The 15,176-nt window shown below is 36.6% G+C and overlaps 4 protein-coding genes across 5 annotated transcripts in view; 3 read left to right on the top strand and 1 right to left on the bottom strand.

Annotated features, from left to right (window-relative positions):
• The window catches only part of LOC149710022 (uncharacterized), a 43,375-nt gene that overhangs the window by 5,145 nt on the left and 23,054 nt on the right, over window positions 1-15,176 (bottom strand). Inside the window, exon 2 of the mRNA XM_089858669.1 lies at window positions 92-227. Within this exon, the coding sequence (XP_089714795.1) occupies window positions 92-186 (95 nt within the window). The 5' untranslated portion in view covers window positions 187-227. The remainder of the gene's footprint in view (window positions 1-91; window positions 228-15,176) is intronic.
• LOC149710031 (uncharacterized) lies at window positions 940-2,425 on the top strand. Its single transcript, XM_089855995.1, has 4 exons — window positions 940-1,114; window positions 1,182-1,287; window positions 1,529-2,007; window positions 2,082-2,425. Exons 1-4 carry the CDS (start codon window positions 952-954, stop codon window positions 2,324-2,326), a joined length of 993 nt encoding a protein of 330 aa, XP_089712121.1. The 5' UTR covers window positions 940-951; the 3' UTR covers window positions 2,327-2,425.
• Window positions 3,766-9,088, top strand: LOC149710030 (uncharacterized). Of its 2 annotated transcripts, none has more exons than XM_089855992.1 (2): window positions 3,766-4,363; window positions 8,601-9,088. In XM_089855992.1, exons 1-2 carry the CDS (start codon window positions 4,239-4,241, stop codon window positions 8,950-8,952), a joined length of 477 nt encoding a protein of 158 aa, XP_089712118.1. In that variant the 5' UTR covers window positions 3,766-4,238; the 3' UTR covers window positions 8,953-9,088. The 2 variants fall into 2 exon arrangements, with proteins under 2 accessions (XP_089712118.1, XP_089712119.1); XM_089855993.1 differs by lacking the exon at window positions 3,766-4,363 and adding an exon at window positions 7,829-7,993.
• LOC149710029 (uncharacterized) lies at window positions 9,822-13,686 on the top strand. The gene is made up of 3 exons (XM_089858684.1): window positions 9,822-10,381; window positions 11,717-11,864; window positions 12,456-13,686. Exons 1-3 carry the CDS (start codon window positions 10,333-10,335, stop codon window positions 12,775-12,777), a joined length of 519 nt encoding a protein of 172 aa, XP_089714810.1. The 5' UTR covers window positions 9,822-10,332; the 3' UTR covers window positions 12,778-13,686.

Below are 15,176 nucleotides of genomic sequence, written 5' to 3'. Positions count from 1 at the left end.
CGACATTTAGGCTTAAACACATTTCAAATCATGGGTAAACAATGGCTTAACAGTGCACAGTTAATCAATATAATAAAAACTTAGTATTTACCAGCAGGATAAGGCAGCAATGCGTTGAACTGTCCGAGATGAATAGGCGGCTAAAGTATCTTGTAGGGCAGCTTGGCATACTGGGGCCGCCATCATGGCTTCCACGTGATCGCATATTAAGACAGGGTCACCTTGACCTATTTAAACATCGGAAATTTTCTATATAATCAAGACCGTAATGAACTTCCAAAACTACCACAAATTACCATTAATAAATTGAGAAACTTGTAAAATTAACAGGCCGATAATAACTTCCCGTAAAACGGGCGCCATTACTACCGCGAAAATTAGTTTTCGTTAAGCCTAATTTTCAGCCGATCTACCTCGTTCGAAAGGCACGAGGAAACTGTAATAATTTCTCGTTCTTCGATTTACCTCGTGACCTTTCCCCGCCAAAAGAAATGAGTCACCAGTAGGCCAAAATATATTTTCGTCTAAAATTTATGGTTAAAAATTGGGCATGATAGTGGAAAATTATAAAATTTTTGAGACTTTTCGCCTAAAAAAATATAGAATAAAAATGTTTATATTTTTCTATCGGTATTTTGATAACGTAAAATATTAAAATGTTGTCTAACTTATGCCATTTTCTATTGGGATTTTGCATGGAGTAATTTTATCAGAGTAAAAATTAAATTTTCCTTAATAATGCACTAATTGCGGCTATGTCTATCAAAATACTACTCCATTGTGGTGGATTAGTAGAAATCAATGTAAATTCCATGCAAAGGGGGAATAAGACCCCTAAATTATGCGCGGGTCTACCAGGTTTTTTAAGTACAATTATAGTTAGTTGTTTGATCGCCAGGTTTCTTTGTATGTTTAAAAGAAGGCTCATATGCAATGAAGGTTTCTCGAGTTATGTATCAATCGCACCTTAGAAGGGATTTAGAGAAACGTATTAAAAAGTCGCACAAAATGTACATTCTACCGTTTGCCATTATCGCCACTTTGGCACTAATCGTGGCCATCTGCGCCTTGGCCAAATCTAACAAGGCAATCGCACCTGTAATGCCGACGCCCGGTACTAAATGTTAAAGATTTTCAGGGTAACATTCAATCCGCAATTTAACCGCTCATATTTTCAACAGTTTGCAACCAATCCATGGCGATACCTGAACTGGACAACTGCAATAACGAGGCCGACGAAAGAGTTAAGACCTTACCGCCTAGACACAACATTACGTTACATTGCTGGTATGATTTATCCGTTAATTACTTCAAAAACACAAAGACTTTAGTGCAGGACTGGCAACTTTGAAGCCCTATTTAAGGTCTTTGGGTCCACATACAGGATGTCCCGTCTTAACCATAATGTCAAGCAGACTAGTTCCACCCTTGACTTCTTATACCTTGCTTAAAAATCCCAAATTTAGCCAAGAAAATAAGGCACATTATGGGCTTTAAAATGGTATTTCTGTCAACTTCTTTCCAACAGTATCAAAAAAAGTTGGGACATATGCGTATCTGACGCATTAACGTCATCGGACTGTCAAAGGGAGTTGGCAATCAATGACCGAATAAGTTCCTTTTCCAACTTGTTTTATCATGCGAATTACTTGGACTGTCGGGACGCTTGCCCACCGGAAGTAGATGAAACCAAAGTGGTGTCCTCCACGGAGTCCACTGTTGAGACTGACTTAACCACTAGCCACCATACAACCATGAAGCCCGTCCTCAGAAAAGCCAAGAAATGGAATGGACCCGACTGGGATGACAATTTACTATCGGACAATGATACATTAGACTCGGATGACAGTCTTGAAGTTGACGTCAATGATATTGTCTTTCATAAGGTTTTAAACGTGTCGGATGTGGAAGAGGATGACTATATGGAGGACACAACAACCATGGCACCAACAACGAGTACAACAGGAAGTTCAGATGCAAATAAAACTGAAACTAGTTCTACTAATGGTAATTTTGTTAATGGCTTCTTAGTCTTAAAAAGCACTCTTAACAATTTGTCTGTTTGTTTTGAATTGATTTAGGTTTATTATCTTCGTCTGATGAGATTACGTTACTGATGAAAAAGGAGGAAGAAAATTCGGAAGAAGATGACCTCTTATCGAACGAGACGTCCATTGATACATCAGATTTGACCAAGACCAAAACGGACGTCAGACAGTCAAGAGGGATGATTAATTCCGGTGAATTAATTAAAGTTAATTTAATCATAGCCGGAATTAATTTTATGTTAGTTGGCAATAACTTATACTATGTTTTATTTTGTTAATTAATATTTCTACTTGTTTAAATGTTTACTAATATAATTCCGATTAATTAACTAAATTAATTACATATTAATCTATATATTTTGTTCATTATGACTAATTTTTCTACTTCTATTCTTAACAATTAATTTAATTAATATAATACGCTATATTTTGTTCATTCTCTTTCTTTACTAATGATCTAATTAACAGTCGTTACGTTAAAATACGTAAATATTTTGTTAATAAATTAAACTTATATTAATTTTGAAGAACTTTTCTGGATAAGAATTAATGTTTTACTTAATTGTATAAGAAAGTTCAGAATTCTTCTGTCAGCTGTAATAAAATTAAATAGGCAGAAAAGAGGTTAATTAAAGTAGAGTTTCGACTCCTACGCGAAATCTCTATGTCCATTAAAGCATATTTCTTGATTTCAAGATTAAATATCTCCGTGTGATAATTATTTAAATAATTGCTAACACCCACTAATGGTTTAATTTAAACGTAATCTAATTAAAAATCTCGCGCTGTTTTTTAAGATACTGAAACAGTATTTTTACATTTCTGGAGCTTTCCATTTTCTACAGAGTCTAAATAGATCGATTTTTCTTTTCTTTGTAAAAATATCTGCACCTACCATTTAACAAAAAAGCAGTTGACTCAAAATATGTTATCGACAAATCCTAGCATGTAATCAAAGGTAAACATATTTGCGTATAGATTGTGTGCACTAAAGGGGCTAGAAAAGTCGCTACCCCCCTCCGTTTCTTAACTTTAACTGCGCTTGCGCTTCAGTGTTGCCAGTAATTTGTTATTAGAGCATCTCCTGCAAATCAGGTTTCGAACTGAATCGAGCAGAATACTAGAAGCTTTTCAGTCTGTTGTAGATAACGGTTAAATTGCACGTCACAAATGCCTGGCAACACTTGTCTGCACACTATCAATACATCCATTAACTTGTTATTCAAATCGTAAACCTTTAGTTGAAAATATTGATTAGTATTCTAGAAACTCATTTGTAGGTAATCTGATATGGAACAATGGACTGTTTGATCATAAAGAGGACTAGAAAAATATGTTGTTTTTTTTTTTAAACCCAAGGCTCAGACCGATCTATGGGCAAACATAGTAACCACCACGCGACTACTTTCAAACTTTACTTCAATATTTGGAGTGACCTTGATACCCAATTTTTGAAATGGGTCTATTTCGAACGAATGACCTTGAAATACTAGAATCCTGACGATCCCCTTACTAGTGCATGGACAAAGCTATCACTCAATTTTCCCATCCTCTACATGGTTTAAAAGATCTATGACAGAACGCAAACTGTTAAGGTATGAAAAACAGAAGGACCTCATGGAACTTTTGCAATTAGATAGCGAAAGAAATGGAAAATTTCCAAAGAATATTGGGGGCGTGGTTAAAATGACCTAGCAATCAATGTCCGGTGGGATGTCCCTTCACGAAATTCTCTCCGACGCTTTTAGGACTCAGGGACACGAGAAAACACATAGGAAAAATGTCAAATCAATAATAAATGCATTTTCTCTTTTTTTTCTTTATTTTCCCAGCATGCAGTGTAGGCGTAGTACTGTACCAATTCTAAATAAACCATTCTTTTGGACGCAACACGGTACGACTACGTACATTGAAGGTTCGACTATCGCTGCCTTCCTCTCCCCTCAGCTAGCTTCAACAGCGTCTTAGCAAACTTACAGAACCGTGTCCACTAACGTTAACGTATCTTAAAAGCAAACGCATTAAGGTTTAACACGCAACATTGTTTTTGCGCTGCAACACGAACGCTTTTGAAAGGGGTTACTAGTTATAATAATTCAAGTTGCGTCGTATTCCCAACTCGTCGACGAGTAAGTTAGGCTTAAGCTTCGCGTGAATTAGGCTTAGCGATAGCCCGTTTTTGTCATCATCATGATAGAAGAAATATCGGACAAGACGTTTTTCCAAAAATTCAACGAAAAGATGAAAGCCATGCCTAAATTATCCGGAGTTAAAGACTGGAGGTTTGCCAAAGTTCTGGCATCGAAAAAACCCAGGTATCTACTTCAATATGTTTTATTGCAATGCTTTTGTCTTATGGGACCATTTGCCTTAAGTTTTTGTAAATCGTTTTTGGGGGTTTTTACGTTTTGGACGTGATCACATCACATCGATAAAATGGACGATTTAAATAAATGTATGCCCGTTTTGTCATAACTCTAGTTCTGAATGATGCAATGCATTAAGCTCTCGGGTAGCCGCGTCATACTTGCTGACGTGATGCTGTTTAATGATTCAAATTGACTGCCAGTAGTCTGTCACATTAAAGAGAAAGGGCGTAGGCTCCACTCGTTGCGCGTTTCTTCATATGAAGCAATTGTGCCATGTTGAAAATACATTCCTGATTTAAATTTTATCAAATTTTTTATCAATAATGAATGACATCACCGCTTAGTTTAAGCAGCCAAAATTATCGGTTAAGACGCAATTGGCCAATCAGCTCATATTTACTTAGATCACGTGTGTTAATCTAAGAGGTTACCAAAGACAAATATCCTTGACCAATTTAAAGAAAGTACTTGAAATACAGTACTTCGTGACAACCTTGCAACTTGTCTATAATTTAGGGCACGTCAATAAATCTTTAACAAAACGAAAACTTGACCGATTCGAACGAAGATTGAGCCCAGGAAATTTGTGGGTAATTGTGACGACTGTGAAGTAATTAATTGCATCCTCTTTAATGATTTATTAACCCATTAACGTGTAGCGCTAGCCATAAACCTAAAATCTTTCAATTTTCGTATTCAAACTAGGCTTAAGTATTAACTGAGAAAATTAAATAGACGGCAGCTAGCATTTAATAAATCTCTTATCAAAGGGTAGGGGCGTGCGCGAGGTATTCTGGGATACTTTCATTGCCGAACATGGCCCACCAACATTACAACTCCATCATATCACCTCTCTCTCCTCCAAGTTATAATTAATACGCTAAGTAGCCAAGGCTTAATGCGCAACTTCGGATACGAAAACAGTCACTCAGAGATGCAGCAAAGTGCGAGGGGCTAATCACTCTCAAATTCCCTGTACATCGATTACTGTTAAGTATCATCCCTTAAGATGTACACCGATTAAGCCGGCCCCCTCGGCAAAATGCATGCGCAATTCCATTACAACTGCAATATGGTAAATCGATAGAAAATTATCCCTTTTGCGGGGTATCAAATCAGAACTACCTCTTCTAGATTCTATCATTAGTAAAGGCATAACAATGTATTCTGAACTCGATTACCCAAGCTTTCAACACGACATTATATTCCAAAATATTTTCACGCTGAGTTTTTACCACTGTTCAAAGTCAATATACGGGTATTACGAATGTAACTTCGTAAACCATAACCCCCGCTTTATTCTCCGGTCAAAAATTAAGTAGAGAAAACTAATTATAATTGGCAAGAATTCTGTGAATACGAATTTTATGGTGGTTTACAATTTAACATCTGGTAATTTTCCGTGTGTCTATTGATTTAAAGCATAAGTTTATAAGATATGTTAAATAATAAGTTTGTCACTGGTAACTTAGAAACTGGAGCTTGTCATGAAGTGAGTGAGGTAGGTCATAGATTCGAGGTAAAGCTAGATACGCCTGGTGAGACGCTGTCAAAGGCTTAGTAATGCAGACTAAATAGGACCTAGATGGAAGTCCTGCAAATTAACCATCCGAGTGTAGGACTTCAATTCTCACTTGTCGTTCTGCTAGAACTAGCTCCTATAGTTAGTCTCTAGGTAGCATTACGAAGTATAGGTAGTGTCATTCTTATGGAAGGAACATATCTTATAAACTTATGTTTAAAGCTAATAAAACCAAGGCAAGGCGAGAGAGAGAGAGAAATATGTTAATACGTGTATCTCTTTCTTCAAAGTATATGCTGTCAAAATAATTCTTTACATGAATTGATAATGTTTTTCCCGGAGAAAAATGATCGATTTTCCAATTTTTATTTTCGAGGTAATGAGACGGGCTAAGAAATATCACGACAACAAAAGCTGCAGCAGAAATAATGGTTATTTTAGGCAAAGGCAAACACGTTATAACCCAGAGTTTTAAATGCATACAAAGAGATTTATAATGGCATGAAATTATACTTAATTCAATCAATAATACATAATTAATTCAGAGCTACGGTGCACGAAAGCTTAATGAGAAAAACATTGAGCTCCCCTAGCGCCGTGCTACACTGATGTAATTACCAGTATAGAATTTTCTTAATTAACTAAGTCTTTACACAGGCAACACCGGTTTTCGGTCCCCTTTGCTATTTAGAAGAACAGCACTTATCTTGAACTAGTATAAAACCAACATGTAAGAAAACACAAGCTTTTCAGCGTATGTCTTACGTGATGGTAATAGAAAAAGTGTACAAGGACCTTTCAAGAAAATGACCAATAGCCTGTAGTTCTTGACCCAAGAGAGCGTGCTTCTTATACCAAAACTATATAATACTTTAGAGAGTTTAAGAAATTGGCCGACCCTTTTAAAAGTCGGGGTATACAATAGGGGAGCACGTCAACTGGGTGGAAGACATTTTGTTGACGACGAATGGGTGTCCGACAATTGGGTGCCAATGAAACAGACAGGGCGTCGAATGGGTTGGTTCAGTTGAGTCAGGTTAGGTTTTGTTTGGTTAAGTCGGGTCAGATAAGGACCTTTAGTCTTTCAAAAAAAATTCAATTCATCCAATTGTCGCACACCCAATTTTCAGTCCTCCAATTGTCGAACACCCAGTCGTTGTCACCCAAAATGTCTTTAACCCAGTTGTCGTAGACTCATAAAAAACAGTATGTTGTTTGACCACCTAGTTTTTATTTAAGATCCGGTATCTGCACAACAAAGACGTTAGATTTAGTGGACTTGTAAATTTGAAGTCCTATCTAACGTTTTTGCTGTCTACATATCGGATGTTCTTCCTTAACCCTATATCTAGCAGACGATATACTTCAGCCCAAGGATCAACTTCTTAAACTCTCTATTACGTCATGGTAAATGTATAAGAAAAACTTAGGTAGCCATTTGAAGTAGCCCTATACCCTATTAGCTTCTTAATCTTAAGTAGCCAGCCAGCTAGTAGCAAGCACTTCACCGATAAGCCCATCCATGTAATCGGGAACATAGACCCTAATACTGGTGGTAGCAAGCACTAAAGGTATAATCTAAAAGGCGTGTTACTACCTCTCGAAGAAAAGGTTGAACGATCGTGAATAGGAAATGACTAAGTTCCGAGTTCCTTTAGACAAAAATACCCCAAAAATTCTTTCCTATCAAAACCCCGCCTACTTTGTGCGTGTTCAGAACTTCAGATGCCCAGCGCTATAAATGCTTTTACATAGCTTCCGGTCAGCTGACCACTAACTGACCATTAAGAAACGAGACTACCCCTCTTAACGTCTTAAGAAGAAACGAACGACATATCCATTCATTTGAAAATTCATAACTGAATTAACGCGTTGCGTTGGCTGTTCAAGTTAAGAGCAACATAAAGTTATCTTTTATTCATGTATGGGATGGGTATTATTCGCACACCATGAATCATGATGAGTAACAGGAGAATTCGAAGTAGACCAGAGATTCCTCCTATTAGGATACTTTGTCGGCGTTGCCATGGAGACGCGTTTCTTCTTAATGCCAAGTACGTCTTCTTATTTGCTTTGTCTTTAAAGTTATCGGTTCATTCAACTGTAGAAGCGACAATACAATCCAGGAAATAAATCTTGAGAAATCGTTTACAGATAACATTTTTCGGTTATTTGCTTACAAATAATTGATCGTAAGATCGTTGTACAAAGTTGTTTGCTTGCTATTGACTTTTACAAGTACTTTCCGTGTTACAAGTACTTTCATTTTACGTAATGTCAAACATTTCCTGGAGAGGTCAGTTAAAAAGGGTTCAGACCCCGTACAAGAGTTATATAAGATACATGATCAAAAGAAAATCTCTTGCAATGGATACATTGATGTTTTTGGTCAGAATTGTATTCGATTGTCTGCCCGGGAGATATCGCGTTTGAAACTGGAGGTTTCTTATTTTAAAGACGTTACTACAGTTTGTCCATGATCAGAGGGTTAGTACTGGAAGTACTGACCCGCAATTTTTGCCCTGACCATTTTTAGGTGTTTAAAATAGCCCACATATCCGTGTCGATCTCATATTTACCATTGATTAACGTAACCAACGAGCTATGTTATCATTACAATTTAGGCTTCGAATTAAAGTTCTTTTTTATTTTTCTAAGCAGTTTCTCGTCTTTGGAAAACCAAGCGAATCGTATGGTGCCCAGAGTGGTCAAGAAATTCGACGGACGGGACTTTATCACGCTCGAAGCCTTGCTGTTGACCATCTCGTTCATTGCTATGTTAGGAAGTTGCATTGTCCTGGTAGCCAGTAGATTCGGGAAAGTGCCGGACAACTTAGTGGATGGAGCGGTCATCGTGGTTCTGATCTTTACCAATCTAATATTCTTGGGTTCAGGATGCATCTATTGGTGTTCGGTCGTGGCGCGTGAAAGCGAAGATGTTGAATCATTCGATACAGTTAAGCCGATCGGTTTACGAAACAACGATGTCACAGTATCTACCATTAAAACCTGAACTGAGTTGGGTTGAACTGGGAGAAGTGTTGTATATAAGCGTGTGACGCGTGGCGCGAAATTTTCGCTAACTGCACCCGCGTGCGATTATTTGTAATATATTTGTTTGGAACAAATTAAAAGTTGTTTTTTGTGTAACATGGTGACAATTTCATTTCGTAGTTCTTCAATTATTGGTTACGTTATATAAAGAACCCATATAAAAACTGAGAACATATAAAGATCTTAAGGTTTCCCCCACTAAATGATTATGGCCCATCACTATTTCCACTCCATACTACCTCTTAACTCCCTGGTAACTTATACTACTTGCTACTGGCAAGAAGCAATATCTAGTTTACTAGGGAGAAGGAAGATGCCTAAGTATTCGCACACCATAGTCCCAGTCCCCCTTTCAAAATACAAGGGGGGACGTAAAAGGAGGCTGTCGGGCTATTTCGCCTCTCCTCAGTCGGAAAATATGACTGTAATTTTCGTCATTCGCGTCGCGCTGACGTGAGTGTTCAAGAACCAATGAGATGCTGGTTGTAATTTAGAGGCGGGGATTAACTCCGGACCTACTATACGTTTGGACTGGAGATAAAGCTAGAAATGTGGCGAATTTATACCTTCTCCCTAATAAACTAGATATCGCTTCTTGCAACTAGTATAAGCATAAATAAACCGTCCTAAAATCAAACCCAAAAATATTCAAAAACCAAGAGTAAATCAACTAGGAGTAAGCATGTGTAATAAATAACGTTGAAAACTAAGACATATCCTTCCCTCAAAGTTAAGAAAAACCAATCCCTTAGAAAATACGGAAAAAAATATAAATATAAAAAGCTATGTGGGTGTCGATAGACAAAAGTAAGATGCTGGAGTAGAAAAACAGTAGTTATCCTTCCTTTTTGCCTGTAAGGCGTACTACCATACCAAGTTCACACTCATTCAATCCTCTATCTAGATCCCAGGCTACCCCCTCCCTTCTCTTCCCATTTCTTACGCTTGAAAGAACCGTGGGTTCGATCCAAAAGAGGGGGCTCGAACACCCCTCAAACCCCCAAAGCGCCAGCTATCGCCAAAGCCTTCAGACCTTGGCCGCTGCCCGCGACTCCAACAGTCACTACCATACTCCTCTCCAGCTAGATTTTCAGCAGTTGTTTTCTCCACGAGTTTTCTCTGCTCTATGAGCTAGGCTAGTTTTCAGGTTGCCCTGAACCCTAAGGGCCGCATCCAGTCACAAACTCCCCATCCACGTCCAAGCTGACGCCACCAAGTCTGGTTGCTCATAGTAAAACCTCTGAGATACGTTCATATTCATAACGTCCCAAAAGAGTTCCAGAAAATACCCCAAAAGAATTTTAGTCAATTTAATTTATTTCATCTGGTCGAGGAGAAAATGAACTGGATTATTATTTGTATTTTAGGTTTCGTTACGGTAATACCTGGTAAGTTTTATGACGTGTTTTTAATTACGTTTTTCTTAATTTCTTATTTAGGTTTAGGAATAATTGGGTTTAGTTACAATGAAGTAAACAGGGTGTTTCTGATAAGTCTGCGTACATAAATTAAGGGGGATGTTCTTTGGGAAATCAATTTTGAGTCGAAAATGTATTAACTTCTATCTCTATTTTGCCACACGGGACACTGTTTTCGAGTTAAGATTGGATGGGTATTTTACGGATGACCCCTTAAATTTAATTAAGAAACTGATTAAAGACATTGATTTCTAATTAAATTAAGGGGTCATCCCTAAAACAATCATCAAATCATAACTCGATTTGAAACAGTGTCCCTTGTGGCAAAATGGAATGGATACAGGTTACATTCTCGACTAGAAATTTATTTTCCAAAGAACATCCCCCTTAATTTATGACATGCATATCAGAAAGACAATGTGTATAGATGAAAGATGTATTTGGATATTGTAATATGTAATATTTGTTCTACGTGTTTTACCCGCTTTTCTTATTGGTGGATGAGGATTGGTTTGTCGCCTTTTATCGATTAGATCGTTGAAGAAACTGAGTTTGTATATCGGTTGGGAAGCCTTGAGGGCCGAAAGGGGTAAAAACATCCGTATGAAGAGTTCGGTTTCGTGTATTTTTAGCTCTCTTTAGGTTTTCTTGACGTTTGTCTAAGAAGAACTAAGATTTGTTTTTCGGGCTTTTAGTTGTATTGTGTGATAGAATTTTATCTATTGTTTCTTACGTGGTATTTTCTATGCAAAATTCACAGAAATATAGCTAAGAATAATTCTAGTATGCAGGTTTTTCTGATAAGTCTGCCTTCCATGAATCAAAGGCTATGAGTTAAACTGATGAACATTTAGTTAACTTCTATTCAGAATTGTGTCAAATCAAGAAGTGATATCTAGTTTATTAGGGAGAAGGTATAAATTCGCCATATTTCCAGCTTTATCTCCAGTCCAAACGTATAGTAGGTCCGGAGTTAATCCCCGCCTCTAAATTACAACCAGCATCTCATTAGTTCTCGAAAACGCACGTCAGCGCGACGCGAATGAGGAAAATTACGTATTTTCCGACTGAGGGGAAGCGAAATAGCCCGGTCTCCTTTTACGTCCCCCCTTGTATTTTGAAAGGGGGACTAGGACTATGGCGCGCGTATACTTAGGCATCTTTTACCTTCTCCCTATAGTAAACTAGATATCACTTCTTGGTATAATAAACACTAAAATTCCGATGAGACATTTTCTAAACTTTTTAACAGCTTACAAAATATTTTTTTTATAAATGTTCATATTTATATTTTATGTAATTTAGCTGTTCAAGGCCACGTAAATAACAAAATCCCAGAATGCAATAAAACGATGGCGCACAAAGGTGTCATATTATGCGACGAAGCTTTCGAGAGAGCGTTGAACTATAACAGGGAAGCCATAATAGCGAGCCCAAAACGTCACGGTTGTTGGTTAGTACCCTTTACTCATACCTGACTAGCCTGCTTAAGAAATATGCCTTATCGATCCAAAAATATTTTTATTACAAGCTTTATAGTTTTGCTTATATCATAAGTTCATCAGATATGTTCCATAAGTTTTGTCACTGGTTACAAACTGGAGCTTGTCATGAAGTGAATGAGGCAGGTCATAGATTCGAGGTAAAGCGAGGGAGGCCTGGTGAGGTGCTGTCAAATTTGGGCTTAGTAATGCAGACTAAATAGGACCTAGATGGAAGTCCTGCAAAATTAACCACCGAGTGTAGGACTTCAATTCTTGCTCGTCGATCTCGAACTAGCTCGAGCTGTAGTCCATGTTATACTTATGGAACATATCACTTATAAACGTATGCTAATATCAAGAGCAAATACGAATATTAGAGAGTGGGGCATTGGAATGAATAATTCTGTAGTGTATGTTGTTTATCTCTCGCTTCTTTGGTCACACTTGTATTGTAAGCGTTGTAGATTGACGAAACAATTTACCCCAATTTGTCCTCCTGGTCAGTTTCTCACGCCATAACCAAACAAAATCTGAACCACCTTCTATTCTATTTAAAACAGTATATCGCAAAATATCCATCCTTGTTACAACTACTCATTTACGCAAGCGAAATGCGCTCTTCACGAGTACAAAGTATTGGAATTGATCGCCGCGAAACAACGAGAGTTTCAAAAGATGATAAACATCGAAGCCAATTATTTGGGTAACACTAATTGCAATTACATGCATTGGAAAAGATGCGAGCATCTGTTTGACGAGTACGCCAAAACAATGTTTGTCATACAAGTCATGAATAATGGAGCCAATAGCATACAGAAACTGTCATACTTAGTAATGACAATGCTCATTTTAAAACATTTTACGAGAAACAGTTTTAAGTAGTTGAACAAGTTGAAACAAAGTTTATCCTGTCAGGAACTATGTTACAAAATTGCTATAGGTTGTCATAAAAAATTCCCTCAATTTTCCCTGACTATTTTCCATGATTTTTCCTGATTTTTTTTATTCAATGCTGATATCTAAAATGATTGGTTAATTATCAAGCACGTGATTTGAAACGACTCATTTGTGTTTATTGAAAATATAGTAAGGATTTTTAATAAGAACGTCTAAGTGTTCCCAAGACGATAATAATATAAATCATGCGACCATGTCTTTATAATTAAAAGCATTACAATCCCCCTTAATCCTTAAATATAAATTTATAGATTGTCTATTGATTGAAATAGAACCAATGAATAAATAGGCAGGGAGGTGAGAAACACGTAGAAGTAAAGACAATAGTTTGAAATATAAAATAGAATTATATAGCTTTTAAGTTTTGAATTTTAACAAAAGCCTTAAAAATTAATATTCAAAAAAGAAAAAAATAAATAATACCAAAAATGTTTTAGATATTTTAAAACTTCCTATATATTGCCCAGAACAAAAACACCGAACAAAAGAACAATACCTATAGATCAATAGCAAACTTGACGTCACTTCCGTTGTCTCAAGTATACAAACCGGAAGTGCAGCCATTAAAATTTACGAAGCTATAGTTGAAAAAATAGTTTAAAATAAATTTAGTAAAATCGAATATTTTTCAGGGAGTGATAAGCCAAAATAAAACCTACAAAAAATATTAAAAATACACGATGCAAAAAAAAAAAAAATATTAGTAAAATATTTATCGAAAATGTTTTTATAAGAATAAGATTAATAATAATGTTAATTAGCAAATATTAATATTGTAATATATTAACGCTTGAAAAAGTTGTAATTTTTTTAATAAAATTATTTATATCGAGTTATCCAATTGATATTTATTTAAAATTATTTTACGAGTCAAAATTGAATATCATTTAGATCGCTTCCGAACGAGGGACTAATCACTAATAGTAATCTGTGTGATTAGCCCCTCGGTTCCAATGTACAGTACCCAAAACGCGCAGTAATAAATTCATCCGGAGAAACCATTATCGAAATAATCAAGCCTTAATATCTAAGAGAACCAGCATCTAATATTAATATTATAATATCAATTGCAAAGCCCCAAGTTAGACAACTGTCAATACTTCTTGTACATAGATATCTACTACTGTACATATCATCCCACGCACGCACCAAGATAGAGTAGGACACGCCCAAGTATGTAAAAAAAAAGGAAGCATTAACATTATGATTATTAATGGATAGATATGGATGAAAGCGAGCGGCCCCTGGCGGTTGCGGTGGCGTCTATTAAAATAAAAAAAAATGCCCTAGGAGTAAAAGAAGAAGATGATTTCATAATATTTGGGTGCGGATGAAGCGGAGGAGGAAGGAAGGAAGCACCCATAGGAAGATCTCTCTATGCATTGACTTTGTCAAACAGGCAAAACAAGCTCGACAAGACCCCAATGAGCATTCACTAAAATAATTAATATTATTTTAGATTCGGTATAAGAGGTCATACAGGGTGTTTCTGATAAGTATGGCTGGCATAAATTAAGTTAAGGGGGATGTTCTTTGGGAAATCAATTTTGAGTCGAAAATGTAACTTCTATCCATTCCATTTTGTAACAAGGGGAAACTGTTTTAGAGTTATGATTTGATTTGGTGTTTTACAGATGACGCCTGAATTGAATTAGAAATCAATGTCTTATTCAGTTTCTTAATTAAATTTGAGGGGGTCACCTGTAAAATACGCAAATCTTAAGTTGAAAACTTAAAATCGTACCAAACACGTGACCCTTCACAAGATTATCAAATACGTAACTTTCATTTAAACCCGCCCAACTTCCGCGGAAGTCTAAAGTTTTTTTGTTTTTTTTCATAACAGTACAGATTTTTCGTTCAATATCTTAAACCATAAGTTTATAAGATATGTTAAATAATAAGTTTGTGTCACTGGCAACTGGAGCTTGTCATGAAGTGAATGAGGCAGGTCATAGATTCGAGGTAAAGCGATGATTACCTGGTGAGGTGCTGCTGTCAAATTTGGGCTTAGTAATACAGATTAAATATAGGGACCTAGATGGAAGTCCTGCAAAATTAACCACCGAGTGCAGGACTTCAATTCTCGCTTCCGTCGTTCTGCTAGAACTATCTCTCAGCAAGCCTCTAGTAGCATTACGAAGCATAGGTAGAGTCATACTTATAAAAACATATCACTTTATAAACGTATACTTAAACTTTGTTTTAGCTAGCATTTTTACACACGAGTTGATTTAAAACGGTTCAAAAGAATACCACCTTCGATTTAAATATAAAATCGTACCCAACAACACAACACTCTTCACAAATACGAAACTTTCATT

Source organism: Phalangium opilio, unplaced genomic scaffold (assembly GCF_054372755.1).
Source record: "Phalangium opilio isolate 3A_F unplaced genomic scaffold, DU_Popi_V2 ptg000011l_1, whole genome shotgun sequence".
Lineage (NCBI taxonomy): Eukaryota > Metazoa > Arthropoda > Arachnida > Opiliones > Phalangiidae > Phalangium > Phalangium opilio.
Note: the sequence above shows the minus strand (reverse complement) of the source record. Positions and strands in the feature narration are given on the sequence as shown.

Coding starts and splice junctions, on each gene's coding strand:
- LOC149710030 (XM_089855992.1), top strand. CDS start 4,239: ATGATAGAAGAAATATCGGACAAGACGTTTTTCCAAAAATTCAACGAA. Junction 4,364..8,600: donor CTGGCATCGAAAAAACCCAG/GTATCTACTTCA, acceptor TTTTCTAAGCAG/TTTCTCGTCTTTGGAAAACC.
- LOC149710029 (XM_089858684.1), top strand. CDS start 10,333: ATGAACTGGATTATTATTTGTATTTTAGGTTTCGTTACGGTAATACCT. Junction 10,382..11,716: donor TTTCGTTACGGTAATACCTG/GTAAGTTTTATG, acceptor TATGTAATTTAG/CTGTTCAAGGCCACGTAAAT. Junction 11,865..12,455: donor CCAAAACGTCACGGTTGTTG/GTTAGTACCCTT, acceptor TATTTAAAACAG/TATATCGCAAAATATCCATC.
- LOC149710031 (XM_089855995.1), top strand. CDS start 952: ATGTATCAATCGCACCTTAGAAGGGATTTAGAGAAACGTATTAAAAAG. Junction 1,115..1,181: donor ACCTGTAATGCCGACGCCCG/GTACTAAATGTT, acceptor TATTTTCAACAG/TTTGCAACCAATCCATGGCG. Junction 2,008..2,081: donor TGAAACTAGTTCTACTAATG/GTAATTTTGTTA, acceptor GAATTGATTTAG/GTTTATTATCTTCGTCTGAT.